At 54.9% G+C, this 24,457-nt stretch overlaps 2 protein-coding genes and 2 long non-coding RNA genes across 25 annotated transcripts in view; 2 read left to right on the forward strand and 2 right to left on the reverse strand.

The window, feature by feature from the left end:
- SLC38A8 (solute carrier family 38 member 8) overlaps window positions 1-1,757 on the forward strand; it is a 35,429-nt gene extending 33,672 nt beyond the window's left edge. For all 3 annotated transcript variants that reach the window (XM_081514108.1, XM_081514109.1, XM_081514110.1), the window contains 2 exons: window positions 44-95; window positions 1,567-1,757. In XM_081514108.1, coding sequence (XP_081370234.1) covers window positions 44-95; window positions 1,567-1,660 — 146 coding nt within the window. In that variant the 3' untranslated portion in view covers window positions 1,661-1,757. The remainder of the gene's footprint in view (window positions 1-43; window positions 96-1,566) is intronic.
- On the reverse strand, window positions 1,366-3,074 carry LOC145514944 (uncharacterized). Its single transcript, XR_014060576.1, has 3 exons — window positions 2,564-3,074; window positions 2,106-2,183; window positions 1,366-1,844 (listed from the first exon to the last, which is right to left on the reverse strand). It is a non-coding gene; the product is annotated as an uncharacterized LOC145514944 (long non-coding RNA).
- Window positions 3,075-4,875: 1,801 nt separating this feature from the next.
- The window catches only part of NECAB2 (N-terminal EF-hand calcium binding protein 2), a 45,849-nt gene continuing 26,267 nt past the window's right edge, over window positions 4,876-24,457 (reverse strand). For 10 of the 20 annotated variants that reach the window (XM_081514126.1, XM_081514117.1, XM_081514112.1 and 7 more), the window contains 8 exons: window positions 19,312-19,448; window positions 16,813-16,931; window positions 16,532-16,611; window positions 13,586-13,639; window positions 12,963-13,075; window positions 9,304-9,381; window positions 8,779-8,870; window positions 6,591-7,088 (listed from right to left, as the gene is read on the reverse strand). In XM_081514126.1, the coding sequence (XP_081370252.1) occupies window positions 7,060-7,088; window positions 8,779-8,870; window positions 9,304-9,381; window positions 12,963-13,075; window positions 13,586-13,639; window positions 16,532-16,611; window positions 16,813-16,931; window positions 19,312-19,448 (702 nt within the window). In that variant the 3' untranslated portion in view covers window positions 6,591-7,059. Of the gene's footprint in view, window positions 5,195-5,579; window positions 6,303-6,590; window positions 7,089-8,494; window positions 8,590-8,778; window positions 8,871-9,303; window positions 9,382-9,712; window positions 9,767-12,958; window positions 13,076-13,585; window positions 13,640-16,531; window positions 16,612-16,812; window positions 16,932-19,311; window positions 19,449-24,457 lie in introns of those variants that run through there. The other 10 variants (XM_081514114.1, XM_081514125.1, XM_081514118.1 and 7 more) reach the window with 7 other exon arrangements.
- LOC145514946 (uncharacterized) lies at window positions 7,466-9,946 on the forward strand. The gene is made up of 2 exons (XR_014060578.1): window positions 7,466-8,515; window positions 9,270-9,946. It is a non-coding gene; the product is annotated as an uncharacterized LOC145514946 (long non-coding RNA).

Below are 24,457 nucleotides of genomic sequence, written 5' to 3' on the forward strand. Positions count from 1 at the left end.
TTCAGTGACAAAGAGCTGCGGTGACCCCAACTCTCCCCTGCAGGTCTGTGCCTCATTTGTGCGGTCAGCGTGGAGCCCATTGGACCCCGAGTTAAGTAAGTGTCTGCACGTGAGGGCAATGACTGGGCGTGTACAGGGCTCGGCTCCAGGGGCGTGAGATGTGGTCTGGCCTGTGGGGTCCTGCCGAGGAGGGAACTGCCGGCCAGGCTGGGAGGGGCCCTTGTCTGCACAGTGACGGGCGGTTGAGCCTGGACGGTCCAAGCCAGCACCCCGCTGAGTCCATGCGTTGCCGCCTTCCACGCCGAGGGCTGTGGTCTGTGGTTGGAGCTGTCTGTGGATTTGGGGTCTTCCTGGCAGCTGGAGTGCTGTAATCGAGCATCCTTGATTACAGGGCAGGGTGGGCACAGGCTGGTCCTGTCGCCCCACAGACCCTCTTTCCACCTGAGGTCGTGGTCACGGGCTCCAGTTGGGTGTGACTTTGGGGTGCCACCACTCAACCCTGTACAGAAAGATGCTCTCACGTCACAGCAGCTGTGAACGTGGGTCCCACCTGCAGGCCTGTGCATCTTTTTCCCCTTCCGCCGGCCACATGGAGCCCAAGCTTGGTCTACTCACAGCGGCAGACTCGGCCGGGTTCCCTTCTGGGGCGCGAAGTGTTTTTCTGGACGTCTCTAAAGCTGACTTGGGCTGAGTACCAGCCCCGATGGCCTGGGGAGGTGGGGGGGGGCCCTATGTGGTTTGTTCCCTGTAGCGCTCTTTCAAGTGTTGCTGCTTTTGTGTGGCGCCTCGGGCCAAGTTCACGGAGCTGTTACTGATGGGCTTTCAGGGGATTTTTAATCCCAGCGCTGCCTTAGGGCCTTCTGATCCATCAGAGCTGCTTCGAGGAGCCCCCAGCCCTGTCATGTTCCCTCACTCCCCGCTTCAGCCGGGTGGGTGTTCTTGGCACTGAGCTGCCACTCTGCAGTGCTGTGTAACTGGAGATGGTCTTTCCATGACAACGGGCCCCGCGGCCTTTGTTAATGGGGCTAGAAATATCCCTGCCGTTTTGTGGGAATCTTATTATCGCAGCTCTCGCCTTGCTGTCTGCCCCGTCTCTCCTGGTTACGTTATGAAGCGTGTGGATGTGGCCTCGGCCACCAGTTCCAGCCACCTCTGTCCCCTCCTCCCTGGCCCCCCGGCTGCTCTTCCCATCTGTGTGACTTGGGGCTGCTTCTTCCTCACTTTCAGGAGGCTTCAACCACACCCCCAAGGAAAAGGAGCAAAAAGGGGATTTGAACCTAGTGTCTCCCTCCCCCACTTCTCTGTCTTTGGTAAAGCACCGGGAGGGATGAGGTTAGGAAGAAACAGTTGGGGTGAGAGGTTTAATTTTTTTTTTCAACTGCGGGAGTGCTTTATTTCCTGTTGTCTCAGAAACCCATCCCTACAGGTAAGGGGAGGGCAACTGGAATTGTTTCCAAATTGGTGACTCTACTGGGCTTCACGTCATGAGTGTTCAACACGTGTCTGGCTCTTCCGTGGGAAACTCGGGAAAAGCGCGTGGTTGACAAGGGTTCGTTGACTCAGCAGGTGCTGCCTGGAGGCCTGGGGGGTGGTCTCCGTGCTGGTCGGCGCCTTCATCTTCGGGCAGAGCACAGTGGCGGCCGTCATGGAGCTGCTGTGAGGGGCGGCCCGCACCGCAGCAGGACGGGGGTGCCCCACGGCTGCCTGCATCCGGCTGTGAGAACCATGTGACCTCTTCATAAAGACGCTGGAGAAACTGACTCGCTCATCCTTCCCAGGCTGCGCCTCTGGGCTTCCGCTGGGTCCCGGGGTTTCTGCTGCAGTGGTGAGAGGTGGCGTAGGCCCTGCACATGACCACAGACAGGGGGGCTTCAGGCCAGAGCAGCAGGAGCTCTCAGTCTGGAGCCTGGGAGTTTGGGATCAGGGTGTGGGCCGTGCTCCCTCTCCCCGCCTGCTGCCTCCATCCCCTGGTGCCTGCTGGCCACCCTGGTGCTCCTGGGCGTGTCTGCACCCCCCGTCTCTGCCTCCAGCTCCCTGTGTGTCCACATGTCCCTCTTAGAGGGCCCAGGGTCCTCATTCGATATGACCTCATCTTAGTTACTTACTTGGGATGTGCAAAGAGCTTCTTTCCGAGAAAGGTTTACATTCACCGTTTCCTGGGGTTAGGACTGCAGCTTATGTTTCTGGGGGACACAGTTCACCCCATAACTGGGGGGGTTAGGTGCTGAAGCCCAGGGAACCCTGCTTTAGGGTATTGGGGTCAAAGAACAAGACGAGGGCATGGCTTGGTGGATGAGAGCCCAGGGGGGCTGGGGGTGGCATCTGCTGGGGAGATTTGGGGTGCCATCTGTTGGGGAGGGCAGGGCACTCAAGCTGGTGCTCAGGCCAGGGCATGGGGGGCCCGAGATGTATATGCAGAGTTGGCCTCTCTCCGGTGGGGGGACCCCAAGGAGAGCCCCCTGTCCTCCCACTGGCTGGACCAGAAGAGCCTGGAGGCCAAGTGCGCTGTCTGCTCTGTGGGTCCCTCCCGACCCCACCCTGATTCTGATCTGAGGAGCCGCACCTGCAGCCATGGATGAGGGGGCAGGGGTCTGCGGGGTCGGCGTGGGGGACTGGCCACTGCTGCTGTGTCGAGTCGCCATGCTCGCTCGTGCTGAGCCCACCCAGGGCCTGGCACCCCTGGGTGGATGTTGCTGGATTCACCGCTCCTCCTCTGCCCCGGGACGTCCACCAGAAGCCAGTGGTGCCCACGCTGGGAGGGACTAACGTCTGAGGACACCTCCCCCAGGTAGGCAGTGGCTGAGCCTCGTGATGTCACATCAGGTGTGTGCGACGTTGTCTTGATAGAACTGTAGTAATTTGACTGTTTCCCAGCTTGTCCATGTGTACCAATGATTTTTTGAGATGTTAACTCACATACCACAAGGTCAAAGTGTACAGTGTGGGTGTCTGTGGGAGAAGAGTGGTGCCGCTGTCACCAGTGTCCAGTTCCCGTGCGTTTTTAGCCCCAGAGAACCCCAGGACCTGCAGCCCTGACTCCCCCTTCCACCCTCCCTCCAGTCCTCGGTGACTGTGGCTCTGCGTTCTGTCTCTAGGGACTTGCCCGTTCCAGACATTCCGTATAAACGGACACGTACGATATGTGGTCTTTTGTGTCTGGTTTCTCGGACCTAGCGTAAGTTTTCAAACATTTTTACAGGTGAGGGAACCGAGGCTTGGGAACCTCAAGGCCGCCTGTCCTGTGAGCTTCAGAGTTGGGTTGGGACTGACGAGGGGTTAAATTCCATCATCCATTTTCTGAGGTGTAGCCAAGGTGGGGGAACTAGTCGACCCTGGGGGCAGGGCAGGGGCCTCTGCCCCCCAGTGCCCTGGCTGTCCCTGAAGACTGTGACCCCGTGAGGAGACATGGGACCCTTCTCTAGGTGCTCTCTGACCAGCCCCACACCCTGTGTCCTCCTGAACGAAGGTCTCAGAACCGGCATGTGAGCTGATAAGTGAAGTCATGGAGCGTTTCGCACTCGGAGCTGGTGCAGATGAACAGAGAGTTACATTACACCCTGCATGCTTGGCTCCGGGGTGCTGTCTGGGAGGCTGGGCCATGATAGGAGGGTCCTGGGTAAGAACAAGGCATGGCGGGTAAGGGGTGTGCTTAAAGGGATGGTGTGTGATAAGCGGCTTTGGAGTCAGACTACTGGTTTTGAATACTGTCTGCCATTTGCTTTCTCAAAATCCGGGAAGTTTATTATGAACCTCCCCTAAGAATCCATTTCCCCACCAGCCAAACAGAGCAAGTTTACTGTGTTTGAGGCAATGCGAGAATTAAAGGTGATGCTGTATGTACAGCAGCTGGTGGGGGACTCAAGCCAGTGGTGGTTTTATTTCCAGAAAAACTAGGCTGAAATGAGTAGGTGAACACAGATCCGAGGGGAAAAGGGAAAAATGAGACATGTGGGCTCCCTGCGACGCAGGAGAGGGGGCAGTCTGACACTGATGCCGGAAGAGTGGGGGGCTCCTGGAGGGGTGACGAGGATCGCCCCCAGGCACCAGCGTCCCGCCTCTGACGGGCACAGATGGGGCTCTCATAGGACGACTGAGCCTGATCATGCAGGCTGGGGATGCAGACAGACACAAGGCTGACGTCTGCGCTCCAGGGGCAGGTCCGAGTCCCCGCCACATCGCGTGCCTTCTCTACCAGGGAAGCAGCTGCAGGACGGAGGGCTGGAGTGTGTGCTCCGGCTCAGGGTGGTCCTAGCACGGGCTGTGGGTCTGGAACGTCTGGGCAGACCCCGCCTGCCGCTTACCAGCCCTGTGACTTTGGCCGGGCCTGTCCCTGCTCCGAATAGCCCTCAGCCTCAGGTCATTGACCCAGGAAACCTCCGTGAGTGTGCTTCTCAGCCCTGGTGTCCTTCCTTGGAGCTGGGGCAGCCGCCTCCCTCTTCCCTTCCGACGCTGGCCCTTGGCTTCCACCCTCTTCGCTCCCCTCTGAAACGAAGCTGCGGGCAGCCGCTCCCTCCCTGGATAGCAGTGAGGCTGAGCTGAGAGAGACCCACAGAGCCGGCCCATCACAGGGTCCTGCTCCATCAATGTTGACACCCGTGCTGGCATGTAGAGACCCTTCTGTCTCAAGTGACCGCCGTGAACAGGGCAGTCCAGGAGACATGTTCTGCTCGGAGTGGCCTGGGCTACAGGGTGTCCGCGCGTCCTGGGCAAGGGCCTCCCAGTGGCTCAGGTGCCCCCGTGGGACCGCGCAGGGATCGTGGCCCAGGCCCGAGGGGTGGCCTGTGCCCCACCAGAGTGGTGGCCGCACAACTCCCACGGCAGGCTTAGGTCCTGAACTGGACACAACACAGAACACAGGCGGTGAACATGTCTGGGCAAGTGAGTTGACTGTGACTTTTTTTTTTTTTAAAGAAATGAGATTCAGGTAATATAAACCATTTTGAAGTCAAGCCCCTCCACACCGTTCAGCCTTCTGCGTCCCATCCCCAAAGGCCTCCCTGCACGGTCACTCCCCCACAAGCCCTCAGCTGCTTTCCACTTCTTGGGGTTTAACTCTTCCAGACGTTCCCTGTGAGTGGGGTTGTACCGACGTGGCTGCCTGTGTCCGGCTCCTTTCACTCAGCACGTTTGTGAGGGCACCGTGCCGCAGCCTGGGCCAGGACGTCGTCCCTCCTGACAGCTGATCCGCAGTCCTCTGCACAGACAGGCTGCACTCAGAAGTCCGCTCACCCACTACGCACACTTGTGTGTTCTGCCTTCTGGCTCACGTGTGAACACATGGGAACAGGACCCTGCTTCACTGTGTTGGTTCTTTGGGGCCTCGTACACCCCCAGAGTGGAGCTGTGGGGTCGTGTGGCAACTCCCTGTCCAGCTGTTGGGGGGACCTGACTGTGCTAATCCGGGGCTGCTGCTCCCCGCCCGCCTACACTGGGTGCGAGGTGGTCAGAGCGCCAGGCGGGGCACAGACGGTGGCCCTGGGCTGCTCCCTGTTTGCTGCCTGCCTGTCGATTCCAGGAGGGCACAGGAGGCAGCGAGGGCGCCCGGCCCCAGAGGGCAGAGTGAGTGGAGGCTCTCTCACCTTTTTGGTTGGGTGGGTGTCTGCTCTCTTCGGAGCCTGCTCCTCCCGTTTGGGCCGCAGTCAGCACAGATCTGCGTGACGGGAGGGCTCAGACGGGGGCGGGCCCAGGGGCTCCTCAGCTGCACCTCCAAGAGCCCTGACCCCTGAGGATACTGTTGCTGAAACAGCAGAGGGGCTCTGAGCGGTACAGGCGCTGGGGAGGGGTGTGTGTGTGTGTGTGGCGGCTCTTAAGGGGACTCTTCGCAGCAGCCTTGCTGCGAGCCAGGCAGCTCCTGGTGGTCTCCCCACTTCCCAGGTAAGAAAACAGGCTGAGGGAGGCTGGCTGCAGGGATGCAGCTGAGATTTGAGTCTGCATTTCACCCTTCCGTCAAGGCCTGTGGTTGTACTGGTTTTGTGTGAGGCGCCGGTGTCCAGCCCTGAGAGGCCGTGCGAGGGGGACCCGCTTGGGGGGCAGGGGCTTCACGGCTCCCCCGCCGCCCGAGGAGGCAGACTGGACAGAGCCCCACCCGGCAGTGACAGCTTTAGTGACAGCACAGGGCCCAGCCAGGGCTGCAGAGACCAGACCTGGTCCTGCCGTGAGGGTGCCGTGGCCCAGCTCCTGGGCCATCTGTCTCCTCCTCCAGCTCCCCAGTCCTCGTGCCTGGCAGTTCTGCCTCCTCTAGGAAAGAGACTCAGGGCCCTCTCCTTTCTTGTCCCCTGAGGCTTCTGTGTCCTGTTGCTCTCCTGCAACTCGGACAGGGAGACAGAGGGGAAGTCACAGAGTGCCCCGAGTCGGGTTTGAATGAAGTCTATGGCTTGGTCTTCTGCCTGGCTGGAACAGCAAATTCACAGTGTGCAGTGAGAGACTGTGTCCAGTCAGGTCTGGCCTCTGCCCTCTAGGAACCTGGAATGTCCCCCTGATACAAGGTGGGGTGACTTGGCTCAGGGTTCATGGCTAATAAAGTGGTTTCCCTCCCCAGCTGTCACAGAAAATGGGACACACACACACACACACACACACACACACACAGCTGTCCCCAATGGGAGTTTATTTGGTGCTCGTCCCGGGCGGCTGTTTGCCTAGCGGGGCACTGCTACGTGGGGTCTACTGCCACCTGCGGGCTCAGCCCAGGCCTACGGTGGGCACTACAGGGTCTCGGCCCCCTACCACATGGAGGAGTGGCAACCAGGGAGAGGGAGGGAGAGGCCAGACAGGGATTGGTCATGCGTGGCCGTCTGCTGGCGGGGGGACGCCTCTGTCACCACCGCCCTCCAGCGTCAGCAGGGCCCCGGCAGCTCAGACACTGCTCTGCCACCATGGGTGGGGCAGGGGGGTGCCAGGGGAGGGGTGCACCTTCACTTTGAACAGCGGGAAGAGACACTCTTATTTGGAAGTATACTGAAAAGACAGCTAGTATACCAAAATTGCTAGAAAAGAGAGGACATCCTTCGTCAGAGGGAGCAGGGTGGCAGACTCATCTGTGGGACCTCGGGGAGGAGGTCAGTCACGGCCCAGGGTGCACCAAGCAGCTGGAGAAGAAGAGAAGAGGGGGGTTTATGGAGGGGCAAGAAGCAGATCCTGCCTCCGCTCAGGGCAGGAGAGCAACTCCTGCAGCCGTCCCTCCTGCATCCGGTGCCCACTCTGCCCACTCTGTGCTGGGCAGACCTGTGGGTAGCGCAGGGGGCAGGCAGAGCAAGACGCCCCAGGGGTGCTTGCCGGTTGCCCCCCCTGGTGGCGAATCACATACCCGAGGAGCAGACTTGCCTTTAAAATGCCCGTGTGCCCATTTGAAAGGGTAAATGTAAACTTTCCAGGACTTGAACTTGTCTTTCCACCGCGGCCTGGTAAAGCTAACTTGACAGGAGCCCCTAATTCACTGACACAAGAAACTGATGTCTGGTTAAAGGAGACGTGAAGGGAAAAGTATCTACAAATAAAACTGCTCCAGTAGTCTGTATTTTCTGGAGCTAACATATAGACTGGGCTCCATTCAAAAACTGGAGTACCATTCAGAGCTGCCAGCCCAGGAGGAAGGTGTGCACCGCAGTCTCGCAGGTGGGTGACCGGCGGCCCTGTGTGCTTTAAAATTCGCCTGTAGCCCAACATCAAGGAAGTGAGGGGGAAACTTATCTTGCCAGTTAGAGCATTAGATTCTTTTTTGGCCCTGGAGTTCTATGAAACCCTTGGGGGAGGGAAGGTGATGCTGGGAAAGAAATGGGGGTTAAATTATGTAGAAGGGGGTGTTCACATCTTCTGCCCTCTCCCAGAGCCAGGACAACCTGTGCCAGGCAGGCCCCCATTCACCAGCTGCGCCATCCAGTCAAGGGTGGCTTTACATGAAACGGGGGCCATAGCTATTTAGCATGTTTGACTTTCAACGGTACAAAAATGGTTTCGGATTTTCATAGATTTCCGAAAAATGCACACAATGTCGGAACTTCACATTTTATATACCTGTTGTTGTTCAGTCACCAAGTCATGTCTGACTCTTGGCGACTCCATGGACTGCACTAGGCTTCCCTGTCCCTCACCATCTCCCAGAGTTTGCTCAAGATTTTATATGCTAGTATTTGGCTGTTAGTATTTTACAGGAACCATAGTTCTTGGTGGCTACATATGTATATATAGTAATTATAAACTATGTAATATATATACACACACATATCTACATCTGTGACTTTTTTGTGTACTAAGTACTGTTGCAATGTTACAATCATTTTTAGAGTTATTGTAATGAGTATCATGTTTTCTCAAATCTGTAGAAGTCCAGCCTGCCACATGCTGGGCTCGGGCCACCTCCCAGCCCCCTGGTGCCCAGGGCCCCAGCCTTCCTGCCTCGAGGACCCTCTCTGTTGAGCACTCACTCGTGGACTACACTTCCTAGCAGCTAAGAGAACAGAAGGCTTCCTGGGTGGCTCAGTCGTAAAGAACGCACCTGCTAAAGCAGGAGACGCAGGTTCGATCCCTGGGTCAAGAAGATCCCCTGGAGAAGGAAATGGCAACCCACTCCAGTATTGCTGCCTGGGAAATCTGATGGACAGAGGAGCCTGGTGGGCTACAGTCCATGAGGTCATAAAGAGTCAGACCCGACTGGGCGGCAGAACACCAACAAGAGAACAGAAGAGTCTGTGGACGGTCTGGGTCTTGGTGCCGCTGCTTCTGCCAGGCCTGAGGCGTCCCCACTGCCCCCGTGGCTGCTCCAGACCTCCTCCCCAGTACCTGGCACGGAGATCCGGGAGAAGGCCTCAGGCTGGCTCAGCGTGTCCACCTTGACATGCCGGAACGCCTTGCACACAGGGCTCTGTAGGTGCCTGCAACCCAGGGGGACGCCCGTGAGCTCCTGGGGGTTGGAGCGGGGTCTAAGTCTGACCCTGGGCTGGGGGCTCTGACAGCAGTCAGCCAAGCTCAGGGGCCAGAGCCTTCATGGGAAGGTAAGAAGGCCCGGGGTGACTGCTGGGCCCCTGAGGGGAAAACAGCCTGGGTCCTCGCCTCCCCGTGAGCAGACTTAACAAGAGAACTTTCTGAATTTTTATCCTTGGGCAGCAGTTTCTAAACAGGAGCACCCTTGGCCTCAGCTCCCTGGGCTGGTGAGGAACCTGGATTTAGAGTCCAGATGAAGGGGTGGAGGACCAGCCACCTGAGTGGTGGATGCCGCTGGGGCCCCAATTCCTCACCCGCCCCACATCCCACGCCCCGACCCACCCCCACAGGCTGGAAGCCAGAGAGTGTATGTGCCAGGCCTACCTCTTCCACTCCTCCTCCGTCTCCCAGAACTCATAGACCACGAAGGTGATGCCATCCGCCAGCCTCACAGCGGCGATGCTGCAAGAGGAAAGGCCAGAGTCAGTGGCCACACCAGGCCGCTGCTCCCAGGGTGCAGAGAGGGCCCCACAGGCCCTGCCTACAAATGAGCCCAGAAACAGGTTCGCAAAAGCTGTGGTCCAGGACGGGGGCCTCTTGGTAACATGCTTCCTTTCTGATCAGAACCCCCAGGATGGCCAGGACCACCACCTGGCCTGACAGCTGCATGCACAGCTCTGCTGTCTGGAGCAAGGCCTGGCCCGTACAGTGCCCAGTGCATGGCTGTTGAATGAATTCTAATGAAATGCCATTTTTTAAAAGGTCTTTTTATTCATGAAAAAAAAAAACCTACCTGTTTTTTTTCCAGTCTGTACCATCCATCTTTATTAGAATAAACAGAGGCTCTCTATAGATTAAAAAAAACTTAACAACTTAAAGTGAAACGTAGTATCAATTGAAAAACGATCTTGAAAACATACCAGTTTAGAAAATAACATTTCTTCTATCTAGTAAATCATTCTATGATATAAATCTGATATAAAGAGAATTTCTACTGTGTTAATAAAAGTTATGTGAGCACTATAAACTTACTGATTTTGTTCTCTTTCCATATTATCCCCAAGATCAGATGAAGAAGTTATGATTAAAACAAAAACCTAACAGCAAAGTTATTGACTATTAAGTCATTATTCATAACATCAACAATTTTATACAAATACTGGGTAAATATTTTTTTTGTACAACTGGGAAAATAAACCACATTTTCCATTTCTTTTCTACACGTTTTGCATGAAGGCAAAATAATTATTTAAGTCTCTTGTTTTTCTTTGCCATGAAGATTCTTCAAAAAAGGCTTTTCAAATAACTACATTAGCCATATTTTCATAGCTGTATTCTAATTTTAAGTGGGTTAAATAATTGACCAAGAGAAGAATATGGTCAAAAAGGTATCCAGGGAATCATTATTGAGCAAACAGGCAAACTAAGAAAAAACTAAAGAGAGAAACTTTGCTTTTTCCTGGAACGTAAACTTTTAGAAAAGTTTCTTCCATGTTGTGGGATTGTTAGGGGATAAATTTCATCAGATCGAATCAAACCCCTTCTCACGATTTCAAGTTCTACATGATCTTAAGGACCAAAATAACATGTTGTGAAAAACAATATGGCAAGTTATCTGGAGTACAAACTTTAGATTCTCTGATAAAGGTTACCCATAGGGGAAACTATCAGATTTACTTCAAAGCAGCTAAACCTTCTTTTATCCAGGTATATATAAGCAACATTCCATACCATTAAACACTCCCTCCTTTTTGAAATACTTGGGCTTCTAGCACACCAGTCTCCTAACTTCTTCTAGCTCAAAAACCTACCTTTAAAAATAAAAACATCTTCCACGCTGTCCTCTGTAATCCTTGTCTCATTTAATCCTTAGAGTCAGGGCTGGGTGGAGTCCCAGGCCACTCCTGCCTTCCCCATCTGAGCCATAGGGCACTCACCTTGTTCCAAACAGATGGACAGACCCAGGCTGGGGGCTGAAGCAAGTGGGGGGCGGTGGGGGGTGTCCTCTAAGAATGTGGCCGACCAGGGCGGGGTGAGGGAAGAGAGGGAGGCCTGGCCTCCGAGGTCACAGCACCGCCCCCTCTGGCCTCTGGGCAGCCCTCCCTGCTCCTCTTCCCCACTCGCCCAGCAGCTCAGAGCGCCCAGCATCCCTTGGAGAGGGGACGCCCATTGCAGCACCTCCAGGTTCTGCCACTCAGGACAGAAACAGGGCTGCTAATCGCATCATTACTTCATTACCTCCAGCCTGAAGTTACCTGCCAGCTGCGGCTCCTATCTTGATGATGGGATGGGCTTGGGCCTGTGTGCCACCTGGGCATCAGGGGGACCCTGGCCCCGCCCAGAGGTGGCCTCACTCCTTACAGCCTGCCCCGCTGTGGACAGAGGGCACCAAGGGATGGGCTTCGTCTCCATTTGGTAATTGCAGTGCAGGGAAAAGCAATTATAGTGGTTGTGTTTGGTTGGCTGACACACTGATTGGTTTCAGGGGCGCGGGGCGAGGCCTGTGGCTGGGAGGACACAGCAGGCAGGCTTGGGGTGCACGGAGGACACACAGTCATGCAACAAACAGGAAGCCCTACTGTGTGCTGTCTCTAGCCCGCCTTCCCAGCTGTGGGCTCCCTTCTCCTTCGACACTTTCCTCCCGTGACGAGCGCATGCCCACCAGCCCCAGGGTCCCCCACCTGGTATGCCGGTACCTCGAATGTAATAGCATCTGGAGTGCGATATGGCCCAAAGGCCTGTGTGAGCCCCTGCACACTCACCTGATACTCTGCGATGTCTCCAGTTCAGCCTGTGTCCTCACCCCCTACCCTCAACCCCCCAGCGAGTTTCTGAAGCCAAAGAATCTCAGACTCCACCTGGCCTCCTCTTTCTACAACCCACCTCCCATCCTGGCCCTGGGCTGCCAGTCAGCCCCACTCTGAAACAGATCCCAGCTCTGCCCATGTCGTGCCAAGGGCCAGTCCCCTCTCCCTAGGTGCCCAGCTGCACGTCTGTCCAGCCGCCACGCATCCTTATACAAGGGGGGGAGGCAGGACTGGGCCCTGCTCCGGCCTCAGCATCTCCCCCGTGGTACCTGGTACCTGGAACGAGCAGGGCCTGCCAACCTGCCCCCTGCCCCCCAGGCATCTCTCTCATCACCCCTGGGTCACCCTGTGGAGCCACACTCTGTCGTTGTGTTCTTAGACACACTCCCCTCGCTGCCACCCCGGCTCTGGGCGCTGGCCTGTCCCCCACCTCAGGTTCTGCAGGTGGGGCAGCTCATCACTCAGGCCTCAGCACACAGCAGCCCCTTCCTGAAGACCCCTGCCCCGTTCCCAGCCTCTGCAGCACCCACCGCCGCCAACCAGAATCATCTTTACCTGCCCCCCTCCAGCCACTGGGAATTAGCGCTCAGCAACAGCAAGCAGCAGCCTGAGTCACGCTGCACCCCCAGGCCTGTCCCCCCCCCCTCCCCCGGCTTCACCGGGAAGCAGGTGGAGGCACATGTGCTCGGGAAGGAGAGAAATCAGCTGGGGCGGGCGGGGTAGAATGGAGATGGGGAACAGGCATGGAGCCCACAGCTACTGTCCACCAGGTGCTGACGGGTGGGCCACCGCCAGGAGAGAAGGGAGCCTGGCAGCTTGTGCCAACAGCCCTCGGGGACACCCCCAGCTGGACGCAGGCCTTGGCAGCAGGGACCGGGGGCAGGGACCTGAGGAGCAGCCATGACAGCAAGCAGGGCAGCTAACACAGCGGGCACTGGGGCCAAGCCCTGCCCGACGCCCCGCACGGTTCACTGCGCCACTGAGGCCTCCAACCACCCAGTGAGTGGTCCCCCTTTACAGATGAGCAAGCTGAGGTCAGGGAGACGAAGTCACTTGCCAGGTCTGCACAGCAAGGAAGAGCCCGAGCGAGGACTTGCCCCAGGCTCCTCTAACCACCCCGCCAGGTGCATTGCTGGCGTCCGGGGTGTTCTCAGGGACGAGGCTGCTCGGGCCCTGGGCCTCCACCCCCAGGCCGGGTTTCCAGCCCCACCCTGGCCCGGCCCGCGGCTTACTCACTGGAAGCAGGTCCTGGCCCCGGCGGTGCCCCGCACGTACTGGCGCAGAGAGTCCAGGAAGTTGCCCAGCTGCTCGGGGCACACGGCCATCTCCTGCCGGACCAGCTGCAGGTGCTGCGGGCCACAGGACCCATGAGCCACCCCCTCCGCCAGGACCCCACCCGGCCCCGGGGGGCACAGCCCAGGACCCAGCAGCCTCCCCGGGACAGGAGACCTTGGTCAGAATAAACCCGACCCCCCAACCGCACCACACACACTTGTCATCTTTGCTTGTGAAAACTGGCAAAAACTGAAAAGCAGCAGTCCCACACAAGTGCTGAACGACAGACAAGGAGGTTTAGAGAGGCTCGCAAGAGACTGCAAGGCACTGGGGCCAAGACACAACAGAATGAATGGTCTGCAGAACTGTTTCTGATTGAATCAGTGTCTGACGTCACTGTCCTGCTGATCATGTTGTTCCAGGCCAGAGAACAGCCCCGGGAGGGAAGGGAGGCCACGTGCCGGGGCTGCACATCCCCCTGTGCTGGTCCTGGGTTGGGGGTGGGGGTGTCAGGGACACTGAGCCACCTGCATCTCGAGTCCCAGCCCAGAAGGGGACGGGGCCACAGTGGGGGTGGTCCTCACCATGTTGGTGCCTTCTTCGTCCGAGAGATGCTGCTGAAGGTCAAACCAAAGGGTCTGCAACAAAGCATGAAGAGAGGCTGGAGACTGAGGCCCTCTCTGCCCGGGAGGCTTCCAGGACCACTTCCACAAGGACACAGAGCACCAGAGAGCTCCGGCCCCTCCACCCCGAGGTCCCAGGGACCCTCGACGCCCGGGGCTGGTGGGAGCTCCCAGGGCCAGCCCTCTCTGGGCGGGGCTCAGCCCACAGTGCTGGCTCAGGGGGGACCCAGGAAGCCAGGCTGGCAAGCCACCCAGAGGCACAGATTCCGTCTGGCTGTGGCACCAGACCCCAGAGGCCAAGCAGACCTACCGCAAAGAACACAGAGGAGGCTCCGTTTTGCTGAGCCCAGAAGGCTGGGGGGTTGCCACAACTGCTGGCAACAGACTGCCCAACTTGCGAGTCACCCCCGACCTGGGGCCTCAGGAATAGAATGGTCTGAATGAGGTGGTTTGTGCTCACTGGCCCTTGACTGACCCCGGGCTAAACACTTTACAGCAACTCTCAGGTAACTTTCCAGACTCTCAGGTCAAGGCTGCCCCACTGTCAGCACTGGGGAAGCAGGGAGCCCATGCACCCACCTTCTGACCCCGTGCTGGAGGCTGCCACGGTGCCCAGCACCTCCATTTCAGAGCAGAGAACCCAAGGGCTGCAGGAGCTGGTCCAGGCTCCGAACCCGAGTTTGAGGCCAGGCTCCCCTTTCCTCCCGATCCACGGAATCCTTTAACTTGGGCTCCCCAACAGAAGCCACCTTTGTACCCTCCCTGTCCATCCTCCATGAGGAAAGCTGTGTCCCTGGCACAATATGTGTGTGTATGTGTGTGTGTGTGTGTGTGAGGGGGTGTATGCATGGGTGTGTGTCTGTCTTCTCTACACAAGCATGTGTGTGAGGTGTGTTGCTTGGTTGTTAGGGAAAACAGAGTAGCAGAGATATAAGTCCATGACCTGAGCGGTCACCACCTTGAAATTCTTAATAATGTTGGAACCAGGGACCCCATCAACACACGGCCGGTCCTGGAGAGGTGCTGACTTTCCAGGGACACAGGGTGTGGATGCAGCTGTAAGTGGGCTCCTGGAGAGCAGGGGCTGTGATTCGCCCCCTAGGTTTCTCCTGGCGGGCAGGGCCACAAGAGGCTGAGGATGAAGCAGAGATGAGGGGAGGGATGGTGGCACCCAGGTCTGGGTCCCCCTCTCCCTGCCTCGCCTCTGCTCCGGGGAGCCCAGGCCCAGCCGGGAGGGCTCAGGCTGTTCCGTGGAGGGCGGGGACTGGCTCCTGCTCGTGGCCCGGGGCCAATCAGAGGCCGGAAGAGGGCCCACCCCGTCCAGGACGCCCAGGTGCTCCTTGGTTTCCAGCCAGCTGGTTGTTAAGGCGACTGGGGTGCTAAAAATAAACTTCAAAGAGCCTCCCTCTGGGGGCGCCCGCAGAGTTGTTATGACAACCGGGCCTCAGGTCCCCACTGAGTCTTTCCTACTGCTCCCACCCACCAAGTAGCCGGCTTTTGGCGGGGCGGTGGGCAGAGATCCCTGCGGCCCTGCAGGTGGGCTCACTGCCTCCCCCCTCGGACTCCCCGCCCAAGTCTGGGCCTCAGCCTCCTCCTGGGGAGCCCCAGCCAGCGCCCTCATGGATCCCTCAGAACTAACCCTCAAAACCATCAAAGCACTTTTTTGTTTGCCCTTTTGCAAAAGATACAGAAGTTTCAGAAAAGCAGAAATGTAAAATTGCCACTGTGACCCTCCAGCCCAGAGATACCTGTTATCTTGGTTTACGTAGATACACAGGTATGGTATGTGCATGTGAATATAGGTTTTGGTATCAGAATGTATCATAATAATTACTAAATAACAGTGCTAATATTAAATGCTAACTAAGCAGTAGGCTCTGTGGTAAGCCATTAAGATATTTTATCCAATCCTCACAACGACCCTGTCAGAGGTACCATTCTGATTATCTTCTCTATGGTTAGGGGAGGACTCTGAGGCTCAGAGAGGGTAAGTCACTGGCCCAAGGTCACACAGCTGTTAAGTGGTATAGCCAGGATTCAAATACAGACAGTCTGATACCTGTGCCTACTGGTAAACCTTAACTGTTTGTTCTCTTTCTTCCAACAAATGGTCATTGTTATGGGCTGAACTGTGTTCCCCCAAAATTCATATGTTGAATTCCCAACCCCCCAGTACTGCAAAACGTAACTGTATTTGCAGGCAGGACATTTGAAGAGTGACTGCGTGAGAATAAGGTCACACAGGTGGGCCCTAATCCAGTATGACTGGTGTCCTTATAAGAAACCGGGACACAGACACATGGCTGTCTACACGCCCCAGAGGAAGGCCGTGGGAGGACCCAGCCCTGCCGGCATCCTGATTCCAGACTCCACGTGTGAGAGGATAAGCGCCTGGCTTTGAGCCCCTGGCCTGTGGTCCGTGGCTCCGGCAGCCCTGAGACGCTAGCACAGTTGGGTCCCGAGTACCTACTGAGTCAGGAACACTCTCTGAAATCACGATTCCATTTTCCAGCGCTTGCGGACGGGCCATGTCACATTTAAAAGGCCTCACAGTGCCAGTCCCTCACCCGCCACCACACCGGGTCTGGGCTGTCACCTGCCCAGACCACCCGAGGCCTTATAGCCTCCTTGACGCTCAGTCCCCTTGCTGCCCACTCTCTGCTCCTCAGCACAGCCCCTCCTGGCTGCTCACCCACTCTCATAGCTCCTCTTCCCCAGACCCCATACAGGTACAAAGGTCATGTTCCCGGGGTCTCCCCTTAGTCCACACCACCCCCCAACCCCACCCAGGGGCATTAAGGTTCCCTAACTTCCCTCTTGTAAGCTTGGCCTAACTCTGCCCTCCCTGGGGGGCTGGGAGGGTGAAGGGAGGATGGAGGGATGGATGTGGGGGCTCGGTGGGCCCACCTTGTTCTCCAGCCGTCCAATGAGCCCCGCCAGCCTGCTGATCTGGGCATCCAGGCCGTCCTCCTTGGGGTCCGAGGTGCCTGGGAAAGAGGAACAGAGATGCTGATGGGGGCAGGGCCGGGCCGGAGCCGCCCCCACCCCCACCCTCCCCTCCCCGGACACAGGACTTGCTTCCAGGCTCCAGTCCATGTGGGAGGCCCAGGCCCCATCGTGACCACTCCCAGAAGTCCTCCCGGGACCCCCCAGCCAGTGCCCCTCACCCTGGGCCACTGCTCTCTCACCAGGCGGGAAGCTCTTTCCTTGCTCTGCGGCCATGAGCTTGTGGTTGGGGGCGTAGGGGGGAGTGGGGCTCCCGGACCAGGTCTCCACCGCGCCACGGCTGGGTCGGCTGTGGTTCTGTCTGCGGAGGGGTTGGGGGAACGCACCCGTGAGGGGGGCTGCAGGGTCCTGACCTCTCGGAGCAGCTCTGACCATCACTCAGCACCAACTGTGGGGCATGAAATGTGCACAGAACTCCTGGGAGCCCCATCCCCTGAGCTGGACACCGTGGCCGCTGTCTCACAGAGGTGGCTGCCCACGGGTGGGGCTGGGATCTGAACTCAGATCCTTTCTGGGAACCCAGACCCTGTGCCCGGGAGGTTCCATCCCAGGTGCCAGGGCCCACGAGGCTGAGCTAGGCCCCTACCTCCCTGCGGCTCACAGCTGCCCCTCGCCCACCCTGCCTGCCTCCTGGTCCCATGTTCAGAGGCCTCTGGGGTCGGGACCTGGGTTTGCTAACAAGCCCCCTCTCCAAGAAAAGCAGCCGTAGGACTCAGTCAAGAGTGGGCATCTAATAGGACAAAAATCCACGATTCTGGCTCAGCCTGGCCCTGTGCCCTGGCCCAGCCCCACCCGCCACACACACTGATGTGCACGGCCCAGCACCCCTGACACGCAGCCCACCAACTGCTTGCTGTGCCTGGCACGCAGTAGGGACTAGACAAATACCCAAACCCCCACATGCAAAAATGCTAGAAAAGTCACCACGGACACACAAATACATGCCCGGTGCCCAGCGTGGCCATGGTTCGCTCCAGAATCTGCCTCCTGTGAACCTGAGAGCCCAGCAGCCTCTCCCTCTGTGCCGAGGGGCTGACCACCCCCCCTCCCCTGGGGGAGGAGAAAGGCTGGCAGAGTCTTGGAGGTGTCGGTCCTGAGGCCTCTACAAACCAGCAGCAAATTAAACGTGGCCCACGGACCATAAGTGGGTGCGGTGGGGGGTCCCCTGGGGACAGGCCGCTGGCTCAAACGCAGGTCACACCATCCCCAGGGCTGGGAAACAGGGTGCCCGGGGGGGGGGCCCTGCAGCTGAGAGCTGAGACAGCTGAGGTTTGAGGGCTTAGAGGTGGGGGTGCGCGGGAAGCAGATGTGTGTTCCCATCGTCCCTACATGAGGTTAGGGGAGGGAGGCAAGTGTAACGGCTGACACATGGGGGGACGGCTGACTCGTGGGGGGAAGGCAAAGCACAGGGAATCAGCTCTGATAAGTGTGCAGCGCTCCATCTGATCTGTGACAGAAAGGAAGCCGCAGGTTTTTTAATCAAGATAGTGATGATAAAGGATGAAGGAAATCTACGTGACAGAAAATCCCCTTAACCTGGGGGACCCTCTGAATCACGAGACTGATCACGGACGCAGAGTCCAGGGCTAGGCTCCCAGGGGCCCCAATCCCAGATGGTGTCACCAGGGCCCAGGACTCTGCCTCCTGCATTTCCCAGGGGACTGGGCTGCAGGCCCTCAGAGCAAACGCGTTTTGTGAACAGCATCACTGAGCACCTTTGCAATCACAGCGGAATGGGACGAATCCCCACCCAGGATCGGCATCCCGCCCTGCCAGGAGATGCCAGGCTCAGTAAAGCTCAGGCACCTGGCAGCTACATCCATCTGTTCTATGGCTTTTTAAAAAGAAACATTTATTTGGCTTCACTGGGTCTTAGCTGTGGCATGTGGGATCTAGTTCCCTGACCAGAGATCGAACCTGGGCCCCCTGCACTGGGAGCACAGAGTCGTAGCCACTGGACCATCAGGGAAGTCCCTGTTTCTGTGTCTTTACTTCTGCTTTGCCTCAGGCACGTCAGCTATTCAGGGAAGAAAGAGCACAGAAGAGTTGGTCTGAACTTGGGACCGCAAATGCCCCCCATGTGGCCCCAAGGGGCTGGCCCTGCCAGCCGGAAGGAGGCTCCTCCCCAGACCCCAGGCTCATCGCCTCAACACTGTGTCTGCCCCAAAAAGGGGGGACCCCAGGTGTTTTCCATGTTCTCAAGGACCCACAAACAAGGCCTTAAATAATACTAACTAACATCAGGAGAAAAACCACTCCATTTCACTGCTGTTGAATCTTTCTGAGGTGGTGATTTGATGCTACTGTGTTTTCAACACCCATCTATGATCTCACAGCCTCTAAACAAACAGGGAGCAGGTCGAGGGGTCTGAGCACCAACAGGGCTTATTTTTACAGTCATGGTATTTTTCACTCACAGCATGAGATAACTTGTTTTCCGATAGTGGTAATAACCACCACAGTTTCCTAATTTCTAGGTTTTCAAAAAAATGAGCCAAACAGTGGAATAGTTTTAGATCAACAACAATGTGAAGAGGTAGGTATACAATTGTCCCCATGTGACAGGTGGGGAAGTGGAGGCAGAGAGAGGGGCAGCAGCTGGCCCAGAGCCACCCAGCCCCCAGGCACACGCCCGTCCCCGCTGCGCAGCAGGCAGGTGCAGCTCACTCCCTTCCGCGCACCGGATCTGGCTGGTCTGCTCTTCGATGGCCTCCACCGCGCTCTCCACCGAGCTCAGCAGGGACTGGATCTGACTGGCCGTCTCCTTCAGGAGGAAGCGCGTCACAAACTGGTCCACATTGCTCCCGGCCTCGTACACCTGCGGAGGGCAAGGAAGGGGCACAGAGGGAAAGGGGTTGACTAAGGATCTGATACACCGACTTGGGGTTGTGCTTTGCACCCTCCCAGGGCTCCTGCAGGAAGGCAGGGGCTATGGACTCAGAGCCCAGGGTTTGAGCCACAACAGAAATCACAGTATCTATAAAACTGTATTGAGGACTGAAAGGCAGAAGGTACATAAAATGCTCAGCATTGTGCCTGTCACATAGCAAATGCTCTGTGAACGGTAGCTGCTCTGATAAAAGATGATGACAACAGTGACGGCAGTGCTGGTGATGGTGATTACAGTAAAGACAGTGGTGGCCACTTCTATTCAACATAGTATTGGAAGTCTAGCCACAGCTATCAGACAAGAAAAAGAAAAGGTATCCAAAATGGAAGGGAAGGGGTGAAGCTGTCACTCTATGCAGACAACATGATACTATATATGGAAACCCTAAGGACTCTTATATTCAGGTCAAAAAGCAACAGTTAGAACCAAACATGGAACAACAGACTGGTTCAAAATTGGGAAAGGAGTACTTCAAGGCTGTATATGTAACTTATTTAACCTGCCACCCTGCTTATTTAACTTGTATGCAGAGTACATCATGCAAAATGCCAGGCCAGATGAATCACAACCTGGAATCAAGATTGTGGGGAGAAATATCAAAAACCTTAGATATGCAGATGATACCACTCTAGTGGCAGAAAGTCAAGAGGAACTAAAGGGTCTCTTAATGAAGGTGAAAGAGGAGAGTGAAAAAAGTGGTTTAAAACTCAACATTAAAAAACCTAAGATCATAGCATCCAGTCCCATCACTTCATGGCAAATAGGTGGGGAAAAAGTGGGAACAGTGACAGATTTTATTTTCTGGGGCTCCAAAATCACTGCAGACAGTGACTGCAGCCAAGAAATTAAAAGATGCTTGCTCCTTGGAAGAAAAGCTATAACAAATCTAGACAGCATATTAAAAAGTAGAGACATCACTTTGCTGACAAAGGTCCATATAGTCAAAACTATGGTTTTTCCAGTAGTCATGTATGGATGTGAGAGTTAGACCACAAAGAAGTCTGAGTACCAAAGAATTGATGCTTTTGAACTGTGGTGCTGGAGAAGACTGAGAGTCCCTTAAGACTTCTGGGAGATCAAACCAGTCAATCCTAAAGGAAATCAACCCTATTCAATTTGTTGGAAGGACTGATGCTGAAGCTCCAATACTTTGGCCACCTGATGTGAAGAGACAACTCACTGGAAAAGACCCTGATGCTGGGAAGGATGGAGGGCAAGAGGAGAAGGGATAACAGAGGATGAGATGGTTGGATGGCATCACCGGCTCAATGGACATGAGTTTGAGCAAACTCACGGAGATGGTGAAGGACGGGGAAGCCTGGTGTGCTGCAGTTCATGGGATCGCAAAGAGTCAAACACGACTTAGCGACTGAACAATAAATAAAAGACCCAGAACTGCCAAAGCAATTCCGAGGGAAGAAAAAACAAAGCAGGAGGTATAACTCACCCAGACCTCAGACAGTGCTACAAAGTTACAGTAATAAAAACTGTGATAAGGGCACAGAAACAAACATATGGATCAATGGCACAGAACAGAGAGCCCTGTGGGGGGGTGGGGGAAGGACTTATGGTCAATTAATGTCCGACAAAGGAGGCAAGAATATATAATGGGAAAAAGACAGTCTCCTCAGCAAGTCACGGTGCTGGGAAAGTTGGACAACTGCATGTAAATCAATGAAGTTAGTACACACCCTCTCAGGCACAAAAATAAACTCAAACACAACACATTACACCATAAAACTCCTAGAAGAGAGCACAGACAAAACATCCTCTGACATCAATCGTACCCATGTTTTCTTAGGCTCGTCTCCTAAGGCAATGGAAATAAAAATAAAAATAAGCAAATGAGATGCAATCAAGCTTTTGCACAGCAAAGGAAACCATCAAAAAGTGACAAGACAACCCACAGGATGGAGAAAATGTTTGCAAATGTTGAGCCCGACAAGGGCTTAAGCTCCAAAATACACAAACAACTCACACAACTCAATAACAAGAAAACAAACAACTTGATTGAAAAACGGGCAGAAGACCTAAATAGACATTTCTCCAAGGAAGAAATAGACAGTCCGTAGGTATATGAAAAGATGCTCAACATCACTAATTATCAGAGAAACTCAAATCAAAACTGCAATGAGGTACCACTTCACACCAGTCAGAATGGCCATCATCAAAAAGTCTACAAGTAACAAATGCTGGAGAGGGTGTGGAGACAAGGGAACCCTCCCACATTGTTGGCGGAAAAGTAAGCTGGTGTGAGTGAAAGTGAAAGTTGCTCAGTCGTGTCCGACTCTTTGTGACCCCATGGACTATACGGTCCATGGAATTCTCCAGGCTAGAATACTGGAGTGGGTAGCCTTTCCCTTCTCCAGGGGATCTTCCCAACCCAGGGATCGAACCCAGGGATCGAACTCAGGTCTCCCGCATTGCAGGCGGATTCTTTACCAGCTGAGCCACAAGGGAAGCCCAAGAATACTGGAGTGGGTAGCCTATCCTTTCTGCAGCAGATCTTCCTGACCCAGGAATAGAACCGGGGTCTCCTGCATTGCAGGAGGATTCTTTATCAACTGAGCTATCAGGGAAGCCCCAAGCTGGTGTAGCCCCTATGGAAAATATATGGAGGGTCCTTTAAAAACTAAAAACAGAGCTACCATATGATCCAGCAACCCCACTCCTGGGCACATACCCAGACAAAACTAGAATTTGAAGAGATACGTGTACCCCTATGCTCATAGCAGTGCATTTACAATAACCAAGACATGGAAACAGTCTCATTGGCCATCAACAGATGACTAAAGAAGATGTGGCATATATATACACAATAGAATATGACTCAGCCATAAAGAAACAATGAAAATTTCATGCCATTTGCAGAGATTATCTAGTGATTATCATACTAAGTGAAATAAGTTAGAAAGGCAAGTATCACTTATTATGTAAAATGTAGAATATGACACAAGTGAACTTATTTGTGAAACAAGACAGATTCACAGGCATACAGAACAGACTTGTCATTGCCGAGGGGAGGCATGAGAGGGTGGTTTGGGAGTTTGTGGTTAGCAGATGCAAACTATTTCATATCGGATGGACGAACAACCAGCTCCTACTGCATAGGTCAGAGAAATGTATTCAATATCCTGTGATAAACTAGAATAGAAGAGAACATGAAAAAATATATATATATATAACTGAATCCTTCTTCTGTATACCAGAAACAACACAACACTGTATGTCAACTCTATTTCAATTAAAAAAAAAAAACCAAAAAAACCCCTCCTGTGCTGATCAGTAGTGGGGTCGTGCCTGTCAATAACCATGCGCCCTAGTCTGGTCAACACAGAGAGACCCTGTCTCTTGTTAAGGAATCTCCTAAATGTTCCGTATGTCCCTTAATTAAATAATTAAAATTTGTTTAAAAAAAAAAAAGGTGGATTCTGTGGGCGCTGGGCATTCATGCTGCTACTCAGAGAAGTGAGGGAACAAAGGCCAGAGCAGCAGGATGGATTAAACTCTCAAGAAAGTGCCTGAGACTCAGTCCTCAGAGGGAGGGGATGAGGCGGGAGTCTGGGGGCAGAGAGAGGGGAGCTGGGGGCCACGAGAGGAGGAACTCGGGGCATAAGATGAAGAGGGTTTCCCACTGATGTTGCCCTGTGAGGTGAAACAATTTCCTCTCTTGTCAAGAGTCTGCAGCAGGGACATTGCTCAAGGCTCCTGGATCGGGCTGAGTGTCTTTTGGCTTTGAGACTCAAACGTGGGCGGGAGAAGGCTCCGGCTCAGCCAGGTCACTCCAGGGTGATGGTGATGGAAATGACGCTGAGCTGGGGGGCTTGGACCCCTCAAGCCCCATGCGGCTCCCTCTGACCTCCCCTGCCAAGACCCCACTCTCCTGAGCCACCTGCCTCAGCACCTTGGAAGTCTGCCCAGTCCCTGGCCAGGCGAGGGAAACCAGGGCTCTCAGGGAAAGAAAATTAAACCATCCATCACTCTGACTGGGAATTAATTAGCAGTAATGGCACAAGGGAACCACAGCTAGAAACAGAGAGACTGAGAAATGGAGGCCAGGGCCAAGGGGGCAGGGAATACAGGTGGGAGGTGAAGACAGGCCAGAGGAGAGGCGGCCTCAGGCAGGGAGGCTGGGGGTTCTCCTCCTGTGCTGACCACCAGACCAGGGGTGCTGGAGGCAGCCCCGACGACGAGGGATGAGCCGACGGCAGGACGCACGCCAGGTTCTGGCTGCCAGATGTACCTCCCTGATCAATTACCCTTCCCAGCAGATGGCTGAACTCACACGCGATCCAGGCACTGGACAAGCAAATGGCCACCAAAGAACAAGACATAACAGAGTAAAAAAAAAAAAACTGAAGGAAAAAAAAGAGAGAGAGAAAGCTGCCAGAAGCCATCAAGCAGAAAAAACAAGCTTAGATGGGTGTGTTAAAAGCACCCAGATAAGCGACTCAGAATGCAGTCAGGGGTCAATACATGTAACTGATTGGTTGAATTAAAAAAGATAAGGCAAGTTATTTTCAAAAGAGTAAAAATGCAGCTTGTAGAGTCCTCTCCTCCACCATCACTGATGCCTCAGCCCAGAGACAAGCACCACTGATTCTAGAGGGAGACAGTCAGAGCTGGGAAGTCTGCTTTCTGTGGACAGGTTACTAACATGCAGGAGGACAGAGAGACCTTCAGAAATCTGCAAATCTCTGGAAGTTTATCAGATGAGCACCTTTCCAGCAAAGAATGCCCAGGAGTTTCTCCCAAATCTCCTAGGGCTGAACAAGAGAAAGTATGGAAGTTGTGGACAAAAGTGAGGGGGATCACCCAAGTTAAAATGAAGGTTACAGAGGTCAGGAAATAAAAATATGAGCCACTAATAATTAAATTTAAATCATATTGGATTAAGTCAATAAAGAGTGACAAACAATGGAAAAAATAGCCAGTCA

Source organism: Giraffa tippelskirchi, chromosome 7, assembly GCF_054371585.1.
Source record: "Giraffa tippelskirchi isolate mGirTip1 chromosome 7, T2T-mGirTip1v1.2.pri, whole genome shotgun sequence".
NCBI classification, from domain to species: Eukaryota; Metazoa; Chordata; class Mammalia; order Artiodactyla; family Giraffidae; genus Giraffa; species Giraffa tippelskirchi.